The following is a 20,313-nucleotide window of genomic DNA, read 5'->3' as shown; positions in this document are numbered from 1 at the left end:
GTGAGGAGCATAAACACCAGAAAATAACCAAGGATTGTTTGGAGGATCCGAATACACCAAACAAGAAATACAATTCTTATTGATTCTAATCGGCTCAACATCAACGTCATCTTTCCAAGCAAAATAAATCCCAATTTTGAGACCCAAAGGAGGAACTTCCAACTAGCTAGAAAAACTAAAACCAAACAAAGAAGCTTGAAAGCGTGCAGAGTGTACCTTAGTTTCAGAAAGAAGAAGGAGGTCAGGCTAATGAGGTTTGATCAGCGCCTTCTGGGCACGAATTGTTGGGGCCACGGGCTAGACCACGACAATTCCAAGCAAGAACTTTCATTGATCATACAACAGTTAATTAGCAACAAGGCAATTACTGATGAAAAACTCAATGATTGAAAGCCTTCTCTCTTTACTTGGTCATCTAGGCATTTTAACAAACACTTGTGATGTTGTTAACTCCAACTAGAATAGTTGCAAGTTCACCAAACCAACAAGGGCATAAACAAGAAGGAATGGATGCAAAGAACCAGATAACTAAGAGGAAAATCAGCTTTAGAAAACCATAACTGCAAAAAACAGAGCTACAAAAAAGAAAGTTTAGAGGCTGGGTAACAAGAGAGAAAACCAAAAACTTCCGCACAAGGAGGAAATCTCACAGGGAGATGGATAGGCCTCACTAGGAGGTGGGTAAACCTCACAAGAAGGTGGGTATGCCTCACAAGGAGGTGGTTGATTGCCGAAACAAGAAGCTAGGGCAGCCAATATTTTTTTTTTCTTTTTCATTTGTGTAGTGTTGAGTTACATGTGAACCTGATATGATAAATGTAATATAGATCATGATTTGTGTTATGTCAAATAGTTTTATTAATAGGAGAGAATGAAGAAGAAGAAGGAAGAAAAGGAAGAAGGGAGAAAGAAAAGGAAGGTGCGTTTCTCCGAAGGGTATTTTGGGAAGGTTATATTTTTGATAAGTGATTTCCAACCAAATTGACGGATAGAATAAACGGATGTACTAAATTGTTAAGACCATTCACAAGAGCCAGATTTTAATGTAAAATGACTTTTTAAAATTCATATTTATCTAATTTAGTAAATAAATTTTTGATTGCCTCTATATCCGATTAGTTATATTTTTATCTATATTATTTAAATATTATTAAAAATGAGAAAAATTTTGGAAAAAAGAAAACATGCGAGAAAAAATGGAAAATTTTTTGAAAAAAATAGAAAAAGTATTAATAGATTTGAAAAAAGAGAGAAAACACGTGAGAAATAATAAAAAATAAAATGGCTCAATTGAAAAGTGTTTTTACATTTTACTTTTTTTTTTAGCTCTTCTAATTAAATATTTATTTTACATTTTTTTTTTGGCTAATCTAATGTAGGATTTTTTAAATATTCAAAGAACCATTTTAGGTAAAAGTAACATTTATCTCTTCTATTGAAAATGCTCTAACGGCTGATACTTCAAGAGGTATCGTGTCTGGTTAAAATGCTAATGTATGGATAGTTTTGTGGGGTGGATAGTTTGGAGGGTTAAATGAATTTTTTTTTTTTTAAAAAAAGAAAACCAAAAAACCATTGAAAATCAAATCCCCAAATTGTTTCGCCAAAATTTTTTAAAAATCCTGCTCACGCCGCTGAATCAATTTGAGCCTTTAAAAATCTCAACTCCCACTCCCTCCCCCTCTCCCTCTCTTTCTCTCTCCCTCTTACTTAGGGCTGAGTAAATTACCGATTAACCGATTTTCTATGGTTATCAACTAAATGGTAGATAATAAGCGGCATGATTTTTTTTATTTTGAATTTTTCGGTTCGGTAAGCAGAAAAGGTTTTTTAACCGAACCGATTTTACCGACCAACTTTTGACCGATTTCATCAACAAATTTGCCACTTTTTCACATACCGACATTACCGACACCGGCTTTATCGACCGCATTTGGTTCGAAATGCGAAATAAAATAAAATTTGACGGAATAAGTCGGTGAAATAATCGACTTTACCGATATTATCGGTTCAAAATCCGAAAATAAAAATTTTCTACCGAAACTGACATTACCGACCGACGCTCTGCCCTACTCTCACTTTCACCCTCGTCTTCCACCACTCTTCCCTCGTCGTGGAGACTGAAGCCCACGACTGTTGTGTAGCGTTTCTCTCGGCGCACTTGTCAGTGTCACCGGCGCCACCTCGCAGGCTCGCATCCCTCTCTTTTCCTTTAGATCTGATATTCTCGCCGTTCCCTCCGTCATCCACGTTCAGATCCTAAGCTAAGAGCATTCCTAGTGAGCTCAGCAAAACCCATTTTAGCCAAATTTTTACCGAGTGAGCTCAAAATGCCGCCTGCAGCAAGGTCAGTAGGGCTACAGTAAATTTGCCTCTTTTCAGACTACTCGCCATTATTTTTCTTTAAAATTTTAATTCCAGGACTGTTTCGCGCTCTCATTCTGTCCCTCTTCGTGCCAGGTCAGTTTGGTTCTATAATTTCTATTTGTGTTCCTTTTTATGCGCGTTAATGGGTTTATTTGTTTCGATTTCTGCTATTTGGTGTTTGATTTGTGTTTTGTTTTTAGTTTTGGTTGATTGGGTGAGAGCTGGTGCTTATAGATCTAAGTTTGGTTGACACTGCGTTGCTGCTCTGCACACCAAGCTCCAAGCTACCGGTGGAACAAGACAAAAACACCTGGTTCGGGGGCCCAATCTGCAAAATCTAGGGCTTTTCATCCGAATCATTTGAGGTTTTCTTTTTATACAATTTTTCTTTGCGAATAAAATGTTTTGCTTTTCATCTAAAATCTCTCGCTCTCTGAGCATTTTATTAGGGTAGAGAGTAAAATTCAGGAAGATTGGAATAAATGTTATATTGTTATATTGTTTATATTCAGTACGGTTTTGAAAAAGAAGATACCAGAGATTCATTGATCCAATTATAGTATTGTGGCCATCTCTTTGATGCGCACGCTATGAACATTTTTGTTGTTGTCAAAAGGATATTGATGTATAATACTATTTTGCTACACAGGCCATTGAAGTGGCGGGTTTGTATGATCATCAAGGTAAGTGCAACCTCGATCTGGAATCTACAAGATACTCATGGAGATTCAAAGTCAATAGATTATTTCAGGGTTTACAAAAGCCCACGATCCAACAGATTTGCCAGCATTTGAAAGAGGTATGTTTTTATCAACTATTAATACTTGGCTTTTGGGTGTATTTTACATTCTTAGGATGGAGATTTCTGTTTTCTTCTTCTTTTATATTTTAATAAAATTTGTTTTGGAGGTTTTGCGTGGAATCAAAGGGATTATGTACTATAATGGAATGAGTAATGCTAGAATGAGGGTTTTTTTTTTTGTTTGTCTCTAATATAGTGATGTGTCGAATGAACTCGCTAAATTCAGTTGTAGGCTTTGATTTCACTGGTTCATGTGATCTTTTATTGTGTTGTTCATATTAGAAGTCTTCACCTCCATTGTCAACCTGCTTACTCCATTTCCTCGTTCATTTGTTCACCAATTACTTGAACGGAGCAAACTGCCATTTGATATAGATGGGTTTTACCACCCAATTAAAAAAACTGTGACATAGTACATGTCTATCTTTTAGACTAAACTAGAGAGCAAAAGCTTTAAAGAAAATTGTGCTTAAGAAATCTGAATGAAAATTAGAGTATTTTGAATAGGATGTACTTGCCTCCCTAATAATATCTGCAACACCCTAGACGCCTAGGGTAATTTTACGATTTTGTGGCTTTTAGTTTTTTAATTTGTTGTGTGGTAGTTGTTTGCACAAAGTTTCATGAGCTTGAATAAAGGAAAGAAGAGAAATCTCACTTGGAGTGAAATCCTAGGTGTCTACTATGTGTAACTCACTAGTAGTAGTAGTAGCAGTCATACAGCAATTATTGTTTTTGCAGACACAATAGTAGCATGGATTAGTTTGTATGTGGTTTGCCGGTGGTAACGGTACTCATCTTTGTGTTAGTTGCTACTGCCCGTGGGCCTGTTCTCCAATAATTAAAGGTTGTTGGACCAGATTAGTTTGCTTGCATCAACTTGGAGGACTTCTTTCCAACACCCATATTTTGCAATTCTTAGTTTCCTTACTGTGCATACATAGAAGAATAATGAAGACCACTTTTAGACACAAAATAAATTAATGATAATTTCAATTGATGGCTGAAATTCTAGTGCATGCCTTTCTATCCATCTAGTATTATTTCCCCCACTTTTTTTACTCTAGCATTTTAGTAAATTTTGCCTTTTGACCTTTTCATGATTTATGTAGTTAGCCTTGTATGTTATTCTACATTTTTCTCATATTACCATGTCTAGTATAAACTGCTTCTATTCTATCCAAAGACCTTAACACACTTCTCTCTAGCTATCTTTCTTAGTTTTCTTTGGTTCTCTGCATTCAAAGGTGCTCAAGCCTATTTATATACATATAACCAATAGAAGTCTCCCACTACCAAAGCGCCAACAATTTGGTGCATCTCTTCACCACATTTATTGTTTTTCTTTTTTTATTTGGGGAAACTTTACAAAGGACCCATGAACTATCACGCGATTTGAAAAGACCCCTCAAATTTTAAAACCTTTCAATTTCATCCCCCAGACTTTCAATTTGATGCAATCTACCTCATTCCATCTTCTTGTGTACGTTAAAAGTGATTAATTGACCTTTATACCTCTAAAACTTTTATAAAATTTCAAATTGATTTTTTTTTTTTTTTTTTTTTTAAATGAAGGGTAATTTGGTATTTTTAATGATTTTCGTTAGGGTTTAACGGCAAAAATTGATGGAGAGGTCAATTGCATCAAATTGAAAGTTCAAGGGTGAAATTGAGAGTTTTTGAAATTTATGGGGTCTTTTCAAAACGCATGGTAGTTCGAGGTCCTAAGTTTTTTGATAAGTAATAATGCATTAAAAGAGCGTAGAGGGGCTCAACCCAAGTACACAGGGAGTATACAAGTGAGCGACTACGCTGGGGAGAAAGAAGAAGAGAACATAAAGAGGAAATCAGAAAAATTAATCACTAAAGGAGCAAGTTAGCTTGCAGTCCAAGTGAAGAGAGTGTATAAAAAGAAATGAACAAGGTCCTCAAGGTTCCTCGACAAATCCTTGAAGCATCTCGCATTCCTTTCCTTCCAAAGGCACCATAAAAGACAAAGGGGAGCCATCTTCCACACCACGGCACTACTAGTTCTTCTGCCCGACCACCAACTGGCAAACATATCCTTGACACTTCTAGGCAAAACCCAACACATGTTGAAACGAGAGAAGATAACATTCCACAACTTGCGCGCAACCCCACAATAAAGAAAGAGATGATCCATAGACTTTCCATCCGATTCACACATGTAGCATCGATTAATCATCACAATACCTCTTTTCCGAACATTATCTAATGTGAGAGATTTTCCAAGGGCAGCCGACCAAGCAAAAAACGCCACTCTCGAAAGAGCCTTTGTGTGCCAAATACTTTTCCAAGGGAAGTGGTTGGACTCTTTAGAGACAAGCATCCTATAAAAAGAGCGAACCTCAAACTTTCCTTTTCTTAATGGGGTCCACCACATCCGGTCCTCCCCTTCCTCATGAATCGATGACGAATACAAGAGCGAGAAGAGAGAGGCTAAGACCATCTCCTCCCAATCATGAATTCTACGGGTAAAGGTAACATTCCAGTGAACCATACCATTTAAACACTCCCGGATATCCGCAATGGAAGCATCCTTATTGCTAGCAATATTGAAAAGACTGGGAAAAGCTTCCTTGAGGGACATCTTGCCAGACCAAATATCCTTCCAAAATTTGACTTTCACTCTCAATCCAGGATCAAATCTAAAATGGCATTGAAACGACCTCCAACCCTTACAAATGTGTTTCCATAACCCCACCCCATGTGTTCCACGAGGAACTTTAGAATGCCAACCACCCCAATCCACCGCATACTTTGCTACCAAAATACTTCTCCACCAAGCTTCTTCCTCATTTGCAAATCTCCACAACTATTTCCCAAAAGAGCTTGATTAAAAAGACGCAAACTCTGAATTCCTAGGCCACCCTCAGCAATCGGAAAACAAACCTCGTGCCAACTGACCAAGTGAAACTTAGGCTCGTCGTTGAAACCCCCCCATAAAAAATCCCATTGAATCTTCTCAATACGATTCGCCACAGAAGCAGGTATGGGGAAAAGAGACAAAAAATAGGTGGGAAGACTGGATAAGGTGCTCTTGATGAGAGTGAGCCTTGCCCCCTTGGACATATACGAGCACTTCCAAGGGGCCAACCTTCTGGCAATCTTCTCCAACATATCATCCCAAATAGCCAAAAGCTTGAATGAAGCCCCTAGCAGAAGACCCAGATATTTCAAGGGCAAAGAACTAGTGCCACAACCCAGAATACCAGCCAACTCCCCCGTCTCCACCAAACCTCCGACTGGGACCAAGACATATTTGGCCCGGTTTACTTTTAACCCTAAGACCGCCTCGAAGCCGATAAGGAGGGCTTTAATAAATCTAACTTGGTCAGGAGCAGCCCTACAAAAAACCAGCGTATCATCAACAAAAAGAAGGTGAGAAACAATTACCCGCTTAGGCTTTCTGGCACCCACATAGAAGCCGTTGATGAAACCCCTACTAATAGAAGCATTAATCATTCTGCTGAACGCCTCCATGACCATAATGAACAAAAAAGGCGAAAGAGGATCACCTTGTCTCACCCCACGCAAACTCTCAAAGAAACCGGAGGAAGAGCCATTAATCAACACCGAGAACCGCATCAATGAGATACAATGCTCAATCCATGTACACCATTTCTCACCAAAACCACACCTTCTTAACAAGTAGATTAAAAACTTCCAATTCATGTGATCATAAGCCTTCTCCATATCCAGCTTACACAAGAGGCTAGGATCTCTAGATCTAATATGGCTGTCCAGGCATTCATTGGCTATAAGCACCGAATCCAAAATATGTCTTCCTTTGACGAAAGCATTCTGCGGGTTGAAAATGACCCGATTCATGACTCTCTTCATTCTATTGGTTAAAACCTTCGCAATAATCTTATAAATCCCCCCAAGGCTGATAGGGCGAAAATCCTTCAGATCGGAAGCCCCATGCGACTTTAGAATAAGAGCAATAAATGTAGCATTGAGGCTTTTTTTGGATTTACCTTGGTCATGGAACTCTGCAAAAACAGCCATGATGTCCAGTTTAATCACATCCCAGCAATCCTAGAAGAAAGCCATAGAGAAACCATCCGGGCGTGGAGCCTTGTCCCTACCCATTTTTTTGACCACCTCCCACACCTCCCTTTCCTCGAAAGGAACTTTCAGACTAGAAGACTCATCCACCTCCAACATATCGAAATTGAGATTTCCAACCTCGGTCTCCAACTAAGAGTCTCTGTGAAGAGCGACTCATAAAAGCGAGTGATATGATTACTAATAGCCTCTTGATCAGAAGTACTGGTGCCATGAATGTTCAAAGACTCAATATAATTTTGTCTTCGGTTGGCATTAGCAATCCAATGGAAGAATTTCGTACACTTGTCCCCCTCTTTCAACCAACGGATCCTAGATTTTTACCTCAAACTGATTTTTTCTTGAAGGAGGGAAGATTCTAGCTCTCTTGTGAGCACCCTTTTCTTCACAACCTTTTCCGTAGATAAACCTCTCTCTTCCTCCACCCTATCCAGAGCTTTAAGATCTTCCATACGAGCCTTAATACAAACCCCACGTTGCCAAAATCTTGAGCATTCCATCTTTTAATATCCCACTTAAGAGCTTGCATCTTTTTAGAAAGAATGAAACTCGGAGTACCCTGAAAATGATACGAGTCCCACCAGCTGCGCACTTTATCCACAAAACCCTCCACTTTGAGCCACATATTCTCAAATTTAAAATGCCTTTTGCCTCCCGAATAAGAATTGCAGTCCAAAATAATAGGAGCATGATCAGAACAAACCCGAAGCAACCTCTTTTGACGCAAATCTGGATGATGGGCTTCCCAATCCAAAGAGACAAGAAAGCGGGCAAGCCTAGACCAAGAACTATTATTTGACCAAGTAGAGATCCCCCCAACTAAGGGAAGGTCCATGAGGCCCTGCTCCAATATGAACTCACCAAAATCCCTCATTGCAGACCGTGAATGAGCTCCCCTCGACCTTTCGCTTGGATAGAGGGTGACATTGAAATCCCCACCGATACACCACGGCACGTCCCAGCAACTCATGACCCCTGCCAGCTCCTTCCAAAGAATACGCCTAGGGTTTACTCTGTTAGGACCATACACCCCCGCAAACGCCCACGCAAAACCATCCTCAACATTCTTGAAAGAGCAAGCCGCCACTTAACTCCCCAACACTACATCTACCTTCTCAACAGCCCTCTTATCCCACATGAGTAAAATGCGCCCCCCCCCCGCCGAAGCCCCAATGGAAGGAACATAGCACACTCTACATACGGGCAGCCCCATAAACTCTTCACTAAGTTATACGAAATAAAATCCATCTTCATCTCTTGAGCTTCATGATTTAACTCGCCTGGCACTCCCCTTTTTCCTGTCCCTCGAAGAATACTCCAAAAAATTGACAGAAGACTGCAAATGATAAAGCTCCCTCTTACCTTTTTTAGCTGCAGAAGTACACTCTTCCCTTTCCAATTCATTGCCTTTGTTGTTAGCCATAAGTAACCCAATGGTCTCCTCAAGTTTTCCTTCTTCTCCGTCACGAGATAGTCCAACTTCCTTGCATGCCTTAGTGATAAAGACCCTCTCCTGCTCCTCCAACGGCTCCTCATGAAGAGAGTTTGGGACAAAAGACTCCTGGGAAGTAGAACCCTCTATTGCGATAGAAACTCCACCCAAACTTACAACCGGTGTTGCACATAACCCCGGCTCCTTGCCCAGATTACCCAACATAGAACCACCCAGAGATTGATCAGTAGGGTTGCTCCCCAATAATTCTTTCCTCCCGGACTCCTCACAGACACCAGTAGCAAACCCAGATAAAACCGGAGACGCCCACTTGCCAGGCTTCTTACCCAAAATCTCTATAGCAGAGACACTTGAACCCCCCTTCGGGGAACACTGATCAGCAAGACTAAGAGGTACTTCCCGTGACTTACCCAAAAAGCCCGGAGCTTGGTCGCATAACTTCATCGTCGAAATATCCTTGATAGTGCCCACTGTCGAAACGTCTCTCTAAGCACCAACCCTCACCGGAATCTTCCTCACCGACCCCTTATTAGACGATGCTACCTTTGTCGGCATCTCTGCCGGAGGCGTGGAGTCGATCGGCAGGATAGAAACACCGTGGGCCTCCCTGTCGCAGGGCATTGACCTAGTAACGGGGCTTACAAAATTACCGGCCGAAGACGCCCATTTGTCTGGCTCCTTCTCCAAAATCCCCAAAGCAGACACGCTCGAAACACTCCTCGGCGAACTCTGATCAGCAAGGTCGATCACCGGCAAAGGAAAAGCATCAGGAACGAGGGGAATAACCTGTGCCTTCACCAGGAGCCCCACGACAGAATCGCCCAGACCCAACGTCAACGTTGCCTAGCCAGTGTAGCCCACCGTCGGAGTGTCACCCTGACTACCAACCTTTGCCGAAATCTTACTCGCTGGCCCCTTTCCAGACACTTCTACCTTCGTTGGCCCCTCTGCCGTGAACTCAGGAACGATCGGTGAAGGAGGGACAACATGGCTGTCCCTGGTGGAGGGCAGCGACCTAGGAGCGAAAGGCTTAGAAAAACCTACGGCACCCACCGGAATACTGGAATCGCCCGCCGCAAGCTTTGGCGCGCCCACCGTCTTCGTCCCTACACCCGAGCCCTCTCCTATCTCCAAAGGCCTCGTCATAGCCTCCATAATTGTATAGTCTTGCAAAGCCAGGGCCTTACTAGCAGGGCCCGGCCCGATACCAAGGTCCAGAGTGGGCCTTGCAATTTTTTTCCTAAAGTCTGGACAGGTTGAGAAGGCTTCTTCTGATCTAGCTTGGACCACCCAACCTAAATCAACTTGGGCTAGGCCACATCAAGCTTAGATTTATCCCCTCTGACCGATCCACCATCACAAAACCCACCAAGCTTGGATGATAAGCTCCGACACTCAATGTTTTTAATTGCTAAGTCTAACCTATTCAAACCCACGTCGACCTCACTTCTCAGCCTGCACAACAACTCCCTAGCATTAATGAGCTCAACTTTTGCACGAAAGAATGACTGCTCATCGTGGCAACCATCCCCCTCCTGTCCCTTCACGTGATCAACAACAATTTTTGAAGCTGACAACCTCACCGAAGAATATCAACTGCTCACCGGAGATTGGCCTCTGTTCGCTGGGACCCTGCTGACCTCTCCTGACGGTTCCCCTTCCTTTGGGTTGCACTTTCTCGCCACAGTAGAAAGATGGGTCTTCATTGTACCCTCCACACAACCACCGACAGACCTCACCGGAACTTTGAACTTTTGCGAACCTACCCTCGCTTGCCCGAAATTTGGGCTTGCTTGTCCATCTCTGCAGAAGCCTCTTTCAGCCACCTTGGCACCCTGGCTATCGGCTCTGTATAAGAATTGAAGCATTCCTCTGCCGGTTGCACCGACACACCCAAAGCCTCCACATAACTCCTTCCCACCCCCTCCTTAGCCTTCTTTCCCTCGTTGGCCTCTTTGGTTTCACAAAGGAATGACTTTGCCAGATGCACCTCCAATATAAAACGTTCCCATCCTTGACCATAGCGACCTTCTGGGATGATGATCGAGCCACATCTTTGCCTTCCATCAAATTCTTCTACTGTCAAGAAACGCCCGTGTCTATTGAAGCATTTCTACGCAATAATCTGTGGATACCCTGCTCTGGATTGATCCCAAAAAACTTCAGATGTTTCTACTGCCACCAAATCCTCCACTATGCGCACCAGCCACACTAACTCGTCCTTCTGCAAGAAGATAGCTTTTTGTTTCCTATTACTTCTTTCAAAGATCCTCACCCCTAAAGCCACTCCCTTAATTAGCAATTCAAAATCTTTGGACTCCACAGATCACCTTCTCAAAACAGCCATGACACTAACAAACAACTAAAGACTAAACACCAACACAGTCCTCACGCGCCACCCATGCGCCTATACTCAGGCGGAGGTTCGAGGTCCTAAGTGAAGTGATCCCTTTTTATTTTATTGGTTACTGCATGAGATGATCAATTTCCAATGATTTTTCTAGATGATATATTTTATTGCTTTAGCTACATGAGCATCATCAATTTCCAATGATTTATCTAGATTGTATATTTATGATTACTCAATAGTTTTCATTGGCATCATATCTAATTTCACCTCCCTTTGTTATTTGTAAAGAATGCGTTAATTTAAATGAAAATAATAGTAGTGATGTTGATGCTATCAATGAGCTCTAGATCACATGGCCCCTTTTAGTCAATAAGAACAAGATGGAGGGTTAAGTTATGAGTTTGAAACTCATTGGATGTGTTTGCGACTTACTATTAAAAAACATGCTACTGAATTTTTGATGATATAATAACAATAAATTACAAAAGAGATAGTTGCTTTTGTTTTACATTTTTTTAATCCTTACAAGTAGTTACGTATCATTTTATTTCTCTTAGTGAAACAGGAAAATTTTATGATCATGGAAAAGCTGCTTAAACTAGAGGCATCTTCTTCTCTGTCTCAATCTAAAGGAAGATTTGTAGAGAATAGCGACAAAATCAGCAATCTTCCGACCCATATTGCTCATCACATCCTTTCATTTCTTATGATGGAAGATATTGCACAATTGAGTATTGTGTCAAAGTTGTGGCAAGCATTATGCATATCTATTCCGTCCTTGACTGTTGACGACATGCGATATCGAGGCAAGGATTATAAACTAATTCACTTCAAGAATTTTCTTGATAGGCTGATGCTTCGACGCAATGGAATGAAGATGGTGCAATTTTGCGTTCGGTGGACTTTTCTTGAATGGCATTTTGATGAATATCGTTTTTTGACATGGTTGCATAATGCAGTAAGGTGTAATGTTGAAGTGCTTTATCTTGACCTTTGTATATTTCTTCCAGGAGCTTTAAAAATGCCACTTTGTGTTTTGCATTGCGAATCGTTGAGGTTTCTAGCAATGAGTTTGCATGGAGGGGTTCTCCAACTACCGTCCTCAAGTGGGTTCACGAAGCTTCAATCGTTATCGCTAACACGTGTTCGAGTTCTTGACGAGCTTTTTGTGGAACGGGTCTTGTCTTCCTGCAATTCCCTTGATAAGTTATGCCTTGATGCCGTTAATGGGATTAATGACATTAACATCCGGTCCTCGTCTCTAAAATATCTAGAAATTAAGAGTTATGAACATGATGACCTCTTCCATCTTAATGTCTTTGGGGAGCTACTTGAGGAGTTGATAATACATTGGAAATTTACTCCTTCTGGTGGCAGATCACTAGAAATGGCTACTCCCCTTCTAAAATGTTTTACATGGGGCGGATTTGCTCCAGATAACTGTCTTTTTGGGAACTTAAATTGTTTACGTTATTGTGCATTAAGTCTTGAACAGCTTTCTAGCTCATGGCCCCCGTACTTGGAGTTTTCCCACATTTTAGAACCGATCGAAGAACTAGTTATACATGCACAGTGTCTTAAGGTAAACAACCCCATCATTTCTAACTCAGTAGCTTTAATCATTTTTTATTGTTATAGTACCTATTAATCATAGGTACCTTTTATTTGTTTTGTTTGGTTTTGTTTTTTGTTGCTTTGAAAAGCAATTAAAAAGCAGCTATAAGAATTTTGAACTCCTTTAATCTATAAATCTAATTTTGATTTCTTGTATTTGATGAGTATGCCATGCAATTTGATGATGTAGAACTCGTAGCACACATCTGCAAGAAAAAAGCCTATTGTGGATCGGCCTTATAGAAAATAGTCTATTCTTTTTTACAGATGGAAGTTACTATGATTGTGATGATGCATTCTCTTTGTGTGAGTAGAAGATATTTAAAGGCACATATTTTCCACTGTATTAAAAGGTTCATTTTAGGAACTTTTGTTATTTTGCAATCAAAAGCCATCGGACATTTTGGTAAATCTTAATCTTGTTGTGTCAAGATAAAGATTGTCTTCAAGAATACTTTTGGCACCATTGACCTTCTGGTAGAAGTTGGATTTTGTATTTATTTGTTTATCTTTGGGCTTACACAAAATTACAAGATCTGAAATTATTGCTCACTATCATGTTTTATTCAATTTATTGCTCACTAACATGTTGCTTGAGTTGGCAAGATATCTACATGTAAATTTGGTGGTGTTGAGAAATTATGAGGATATGAAAACAAAAGAATACCATTCAGCTATAGAGGAAAAAAATAAAATAGGAAAGCTTAATATTCATGTTTCTTGATTGGGTAGAAATTATTGAGCCAGCAATTATATTAAAATAAATTTTGCGTCCATGTTCATACTCAGTTCAGTAATGTTTTCATGACTAACAACTAATAAATGTTTTTAGTTTAATTTTCTTTTCTTAACCAAGCATTAGAAAAAAATGAGGTGAAATAGGTTTTTTGCAAGTAACTTATGTACGTTTTAATTTATTCATTTTCCATTATATGTTGGAATGAATATATCAAAACAATGTACTTCAGCAGTCAATTTTCATAGTCAAATATATTATGAGAAACTGCCTTAAATCCTGGTTATTTATTTGATTGTGTAAATCTATTATCTTCATTATTCTTCCTTGTTTCGCAGAAGGGAAATTTTCAAATATAATTTTAATAATTGACATTCGTAATGTTGCAGGCATTATTTAAGTCAGACATGCTGCAGATACCTTTGAAGCATTTACATACTTTGCGTTTAAACCTTAGCTCTTCAGATAGTGTGGATGGCGATGTATATAAAGCAATTGTCTTACTTACAAAAGGAGTGGCTAATGTACTAGGCTTGTTCATAGATGTGAAGCCTAGTCCAAGGAAAAGGTGCCTCAATCTCTCTCTCTCATGCACATGACCACATGGATGCATACACTTAAATATAGTTTGTAGTTCTTGCTAATCAATTCATTGAAATTTTATCCGGGAAAAATGGAAGAATTCTTGTTGGTTGTTAGTTAACACTAAGGATTGTGGTTTTAAGGGTGGCTAGAGCTTTGGTAAAAAAAAGATTTTGAACTTAATGGATGTGGTAGTGAATTAGATATATTTTTTCTTTTCCGAAGGAACTAAATGAAAAATGGAGAAGCAAAAGGTAAAGCCTTAGAGTCCGTTTGGTGTGCGGAGTAGAACCATAAAATGGAATGTCTATTTTTATGGAAAAATCATTCTTTTGTTTGGTAAGGGGTTTATTCTTATGAATAGTTATTTTTATGGGAATCATTAATCCCTTAAACATAGGAATAGCTATTCCTCTAAAAAATGAGAGGAATAGTTATTTCTTATGGAATGGAATACATTTTACATAAACACCAAAATGTTGGCTAACCCCCGAGGTGTCTGACCACCCTCGTGGCATTTCATGGTGGCTATGGCCACTCCAAATTTGCTCTAGGGGTGGCCGGGGCAACCCTCGGAGCTCCTCTGGGGTGGTTGCGGCCACCCTAGCAAGTCGTTAGGGGTGGTGTGAGTGGTAGACCATCCACTATTTTTTTTTTTAATTTTTAATTTTTTTTTTTAATATGAATTGAAAAAAAATAATAATGCGGGAGGTTTTTTAGTAATTTTGATTAAATTCCAGTTAGACCGTGTGTGTTGTTATTAAACTAAAGAATATGAATAATTATTCCATTCTATTCATCTCTATTCTCTTTCCTAATATAATACGTGTTTTGCAAACCAAACGAAGTCTTAGAGTTTAGGTCACGTTTGGTAGAGAATAATAAGTTTAGAAATGGAATAATCGTAACCCCAATGTGTTGGCTGAAGTGGTTTGGGCCTTGTCTTGATGGTTTTTTCATTAGGTTTAAGGTTCAAATTCCATTGGGTACAAACAATTCATTGGGGTTAGCCGCCGGCGAACCTAAAGTATTACCCGATGCATGTAAAGGGAGTACTTTGCACAAGTTTGAGGTTTAACCGACCATTGTTCTTTCTAAACACCCAAATATATAGGAAGAAGACAAAACCCTAGCCGCCACTTTTTCTCACTAGCCCTACATCTCTCTGTCCAACGCCACGCTCTACCCAACACACTGAAAAAAAATTGTTAGGTTCAAGAGATGGCCATATTTCTCTTGATTTAAGATTTGTCACAATTGTATTTCTAAAGACCCAGAGTATTCCTTTAAGAATCACACCCACATCCTAAACCGGCCAGAGAGGTAGGTATGCATTGCTTTTCGGAAAAATAGTATTTGTAACTCACTTTTTGTAAGCAAATCATCTTATATTGTTATAGTAAATATCTATTATTAATCTAAATCTTTACCATTAAAATTAACAGAGTATATATATATATACATGATCCTCCCTGCAAAAGTCTAGAAATTTATGTTTGCGTTTAAAATCATTGCATAGGTAGAAGTGGAAGTCTAGAGGTACTAGGATTAGCTTTTAATTAACCCAAGGTTAATATAGTTAAGTTTTATCAATTCAGGTGTGTAAGAGTGCCAGTCAGTCTCTCAAGCAGCTTTATCGAGGTAAGGGGAACTCTTAACCCTTTTCAAACCTTATTTCATTGCATAATTTTATTGTAAAAGCTCTTTATTACCTTATGGAAAATGTTATGATATTCTGATGCTTACTTAATAATTAAGCTCACATGAAATGATTCTATAAGAGAGTTTTGAATTCTTAACATTTTTATGTCACTCAAATTAGGATGAGTATAACATTTGATATCCATGAGATTTTTAAGTGAAAGATGACCCATTTTAATGGGATCCTATTTTTTGAAAGTTTCCAAGAGTTCTTTCTATTTTAATGTAAGACCTTTCATTTATGAAAATTTCTGAATAAGGAAATTTATAGTAAAGTAAAACGTAGTCCTAAGAGATTCATGAGAAGTAAAGGAATGAGAATAAAATGATTATGACAAGGACACGTGTCTGGAGGAGGTAATTTTGGTCCAGAGATACTTACAGAGGTATGATGACGTAGCGGAAAACTTGGTAACCAAAAGGTTATGAGCTTCTTCGTCTCTTGACCAAGAGAATAAAACACAATCCGCATATTGCAACACAATCCGCAAGTTGAAGATAATTCTCCGCAGAGAAAAGTTGAGAGAAATCTAAAATCTTTGATTGATTTCAAAATGTCATTGTTGAAGTTGTGAATCGTGAATACAAGCCTTACTCCTATTTATAGGAAAAGTAAAACAATAAAATAATCTATCCTAAAGAAAGCATTTAAAATATTCTATCATATCCTATCCTAGACAAAGAGTAGTGCAAAATAAAATAATCTATCCTAGACAGACCTTTATAGCCGTAGCTTTAATTGGCTCCTTCAATCCGGCAGAAGACCTGTCATTGGTCTATGGAGGTTGCAGAGCTGGTTTTGATCATTATTCTTGCGGCTGGCAGGTCTCTTTTATGGTTCTCACATTTATTCCCGACTTTGACATTACTTTGTGGGATCAGGATCCCGGCAATGCCTTAGAAATTGCCAACCAACACTTTTATATATCTAAGCCATCGGATAATCTAATGGCTTAGAATAAGACACCTAAAAAGTGGGTGGCATTATTTCCAAGGTTCAATTTTTTTTATACCAAAAGCTTGTTTCTTCCTTCTTCATCCTTTCCTGGAAAAAAAAAATCACCAAAACAGCTTTGACAACAAGCTTTTGCAACTGTTTCGGACGACAACTTGTGTGGCTACAAGTGAACTTAATCTGTTGAGCTTGAAATTAATCTTAATCAGATTTCATTCATCCTTCTGAAATAATCTGTTGAGCTTGAGATTCATCAAGGCAAGTGAATCAGCCACGTGAGCTTGATCTTTTGAATCATTCAAGTGAGCTTGAAATTTAAAACTAAGTGGTATCATTACCCTTCAAGGATTTATAGTCCAGGGATTCTCAAATAAATTTCCAGCCAATAAATTTAAGTGAGATACGGGTAGATTTCGCCCTGTAAATTGAGTTGTTACTTTACTCTAGAATCAAAATTTGAAATTATATTGCTATTGTTTGAAACTTTTTAGCCAAAACGAGAACTTGCAGACCATACTTAAATCTGCCCGTATCTCACTTCCCACAGCCCCTGAATCAAGACTTGAGTCATACCCTTCAAGATCTGATTCTGTTACAACGACTACAGATCCATCATCAAATGCAACGAGATGTGGTGAAGTTGCTGATCCTGGACGTTGCCCATATCATCATCAAATACCCAAATGAACAGAAAGGGGAGGTCTATGGTATTTTAAGGCGTCGTTCGTGGTGGTTGGAGGAAGCCCTCAGTATGAGATCCAGTGAGAGGAGGCTCTCGGTGGCTCTGGACGGGTCGTACGGCCTCAACGGCTCGGGTTTGACCCTGAAGGTTCTGGGGAAGAGGGTCAGACCTGAGCTCTTGGGTTTAGCCACCATTTTCATCGGAGATGTTGCTGGAGAAGATGGTGATGGTGAGAGAGTTGATGAACCGCACCGAATGAGAGAGAGAGAGAACGGTAAAGATATGCTTTAATTTTTAGAGAGAGAAAACTTAATTTTGAATTTCGAAATTCAGATAGCCTCACGCCTCACGCGGATCAATGACATGGGTGACTGAGTTGGCATTTTTTTGGCTGTTTACTAAAACAAACGGCTCAGATTTAAAAAATTCCTGCAGGGCAATTCTTTAAGAATAGCCAGGGATCTTGATCCTACTTTGTGGCCTTCCCGACTCTGATATTATTCCCTGACATGATGCCTTGACATTATGCCCGAATGTCATGCCCTGACATTACCTTTGCAGCCTTCCTGGCTCTGACACTACAGCCCATAGTTCTGACCTTGCCGCCTTATCTTGACATTATTCCTTCTCTACTGGCAACTTTGTCAGATGTTAGAAGTTTGATTCCTGGGGGTCTATGTTTGGGAGTAGAGACACTTGGATGTTATGCTTGGGTCAAAAGGTGCCCCAGGTGGGAGAGAAGCTTTGCTCGGGTGAATAGTGATGCCCGGTTGAATATTGATGCCCGGGTGAATAGTGCTGCTCGGTGAACAGTGATATCTGGGTATTCCAGGGTCAAAAGTGGTCCCAGTAGATGGAGAAATGATGCCTAGGTGAGGTTCAAGTGGTCCTAGATCAAAAGGTGTCCCGGAAGGGAGAGAAGTTTTGTTTGTTGCTCGAGATGGAAGCGCAATTGCTGAAGGACAATGAGAAGGCGGCAATCTATTGATATGTTACGCTGAGTGCACCTGGTTAATTAGCGGACGGGCAAGGTTGCGTCCATAGTCGCTGCCATGGTCACAAGGACCTTGCAACTCTAGTACACAGGGCGTAATGGTTACGTGGGCTCTATTATGATTAGTTATTTTATAAGCACTTGTGCATTTGTTTTAAGTGTTTGGATAATGACATATTGTTTGTCTTAAGCTTATAAAAATTGACAAATGTATTTCAGGAGAATTTTAAGAAAAAGAAAAAGAAATTCTTTTGATAGTGTTAAAGAAAATGAATTTTAACTCAATTGTTTTATGGTTGAGGATCTCTTCCGAGTACTCTTTTTTGCTCACCTTACCGTTTATTTTTCAGGTTTTGAACAAGCAATCTAGGAGGCCGAAATGAGAACATAAGAAAGGAGTAGAGTCATTCCCATGAAATATCATTTCAATAAGTGTACTAGCACATAGTTTGCATTTTTCTTTGAACTTTAATTAGGTCATTGAATAATTAATGTTGCTGAGACCAAATGTTTCCTCATTCAATAAATTTTTATCATGCATTTATTATCACATTTAGGTAATTGCTTTAGTAACCTTATAATACTTTGCGCATTTGAGAGAACTTATTAATAAACCTAGCTCTAATTGGGCTGGGGAGTTACAAGTGAGTATACGAAGTAGCACTGCCTTTGCGTAATTTCTTGCCGTTGCCTTGGAGTGATTTCTCGTCGTCAAAAAAATAAATGAAATAATCATTCATGGGGATAACCATTCTTGTTTTTTTAATTATTCTTATGAAGAACCTTCTTGGTAATCATATATCACAAAGACAATTGATCATAGGGCGGCTATAACTGTTTGAATTTTGTTTCCTTAAGTAAACATTTCTATATTTATGATGGTTATTAATTATTGTATGTGGAAATTCTTACTTTGGAAAGAGCATTAAAACTAAGTTGTGGTTGTTAATGTGTTTTTGGGTTTTAAAAAATGTTTACTTAATATAAAGATTTTTGTGTTTACGGTAAACAAAATTGGATAAAAAGAAAGCCTGAAATGATTCGGATGAATAGCCCTAGATTTTGAGCTTGACGTGCAGAGCAGCAACGCAGTGTCAACCAAACGTAGATCTATAAGCACCAGCAAGCAGAGCATGGAAATTTGATTAACATAAAAATCACAACACCTTGTACATACAAGAAATATAAAGCAACATCATTTCAAACAAAAATCATAAATCAGACCCCATAACTAAAATTACAGGCCAAAAACTAAAATTCCCAAAGACTTCAAGCAAAAAAAAAAAAAAAAACCAAGCAAAAAAATAATGATAATTCAATTCATGACTGAAATTCTAGTGCGTGCCTTTCTATCCATCTAGTATTCTGTCCCCATCTTTTTTACTCTAGCATTTTAGTAAATATTAAATAATGCCTTTTGACCTTTTCTTGATTTATGTAGGTAGCCTTGTATATTATAGTCTTTATAGCTATAAGAATTTTGAACTCCTTTAATCTATGAATGTAATTTTGATTTCTTTATAGCTATAACTCGTAGCACACGTGTAAAAAAAAGCCTACATATTGTGGATAGGCCTTATAGTAAATAGTCTATACTTTTTTATAGATGGAGTCATAGGAACTTTTTGTTATTTTGCAATCAAATGCCGTCGGATATTTTGGTAAATCTTAATCTTGTTGTGTCAAGATAAAGATTGTCTTCAAGAATACTTTTGGTTGAACTTGAATTTTGTATTTACAGATGTATCTTGGTAGAACCATTATAAATATAAAAATGTTTGCATACCACTACGTTCAATTGTCTTTGTGATATATGATTGCCAAGAAGGTGGATAAATGATGTCGCATCTGCTCCCACTCTGTGGCATGCTTGAGAATATAGTCTAGCTATTGCAATGAATTATTCCCCAAAAGGTCCATCCTTAACATAACTTTAAAAAATGAAGACATAAATAAATAAATGACGAATAAACATCAATTTTTGG

General features: G+C 38.9%; 1 protein-coding gene across 4 annotated transcripts; it reads left to right on the top strand.

Moving 5' to 3' along the window:
* The first annotated feature begins 2,049 nt into the window (after positions 1-2,049).
* Positions 2,050-18,880, top strand: LOC132188621 (putative F-box/FBD/LRR-repeat protein At4g03220). 4 transcript variants are annotated; one of them, XM_059603136.2, is made up of 8 exons: positions 2,050-2,347; positions 2,422-2,460; positions 2,568-2,732; positions 3,017-3,166; positions 11,622-12,646; positions 13,804-13,982; positions 15,595-15,637; positions 18,679-18,880. In XM_059603136.2, exons 5-8 carry the CDS (start codon positions 11,639-11,641, stop codon positions 18,709-18,711), a joined length of 1,263 nt encoding a protein of 420 aa, XP_059459119.1. In that variant the 5' UTR covers positions 2,050-2,347; positions 2,422-2,460; positions 2,568-2,732; positions 3,017-3,166; positions 11,622-11,638; the 3' UTR covers positions 18,712-18,880. The 4 variants fall into 4 exon arrangements, with proteins under 4 accessions (XP_059459119.1, XP_059459133.1, XP_088369985.1 ...); XM_059603150.2 differs by lacking the exon at positions 2,422-2,460; XM_088513859.1 differs by having other exon boundaries at positions 2,050-2,460.
* Positions 18,881-20,313: the final 1,433 nt, after the last annotated feature.

The sequence above is a fragment of the Corylus avellana genome, chromosome 2 (genome assembly GCF_965113065.1).
Source record: "Corylus avellana chromosome 2, dhCorAvel1.hap1.2, whole genome shotgun sequence".
NCBI classification, from domain to species: domain Eukaryota; kingdom Viridiplantae; phylum Streptophyta; class Magnoliopsida; order Fagales; family Betulaceae; genus Corylus; species Corylus avellana.
The sequence above is the reverse complement of the archived record's forward strand: the minus strand, read 5'-3'. Positions and strand labels throughout refer to the sequence as shown.

What these genes read in the sequence shown, in the direction of transcription:
- LOC132188621 (XM_059603150.2), top strand. Translation starts at nt 11,639, where the DNA reads ATGATCATGGAAAAGCTGCTTAAACTAGAGGCATCTTCTTCTCTGTCT. An exon ending in TACATGCACAGTGTCTTAAG is followed by an intron (nt 12,647 to 13,803) that starts GTAAACAACCCC and finishes GTAATGTTGCAG; the next exon opens with GCATTATTTAAGTCAGACAT. An exon ending in TCTCAAGCAGCTTTATCGAG is followed by an intron (nt 15,638 to 18,678) that starts GTAAGGGGAACT and finishes TTTATTTTTCAG; the next exon opens with GTTTTGAACAAGCAATCTAG.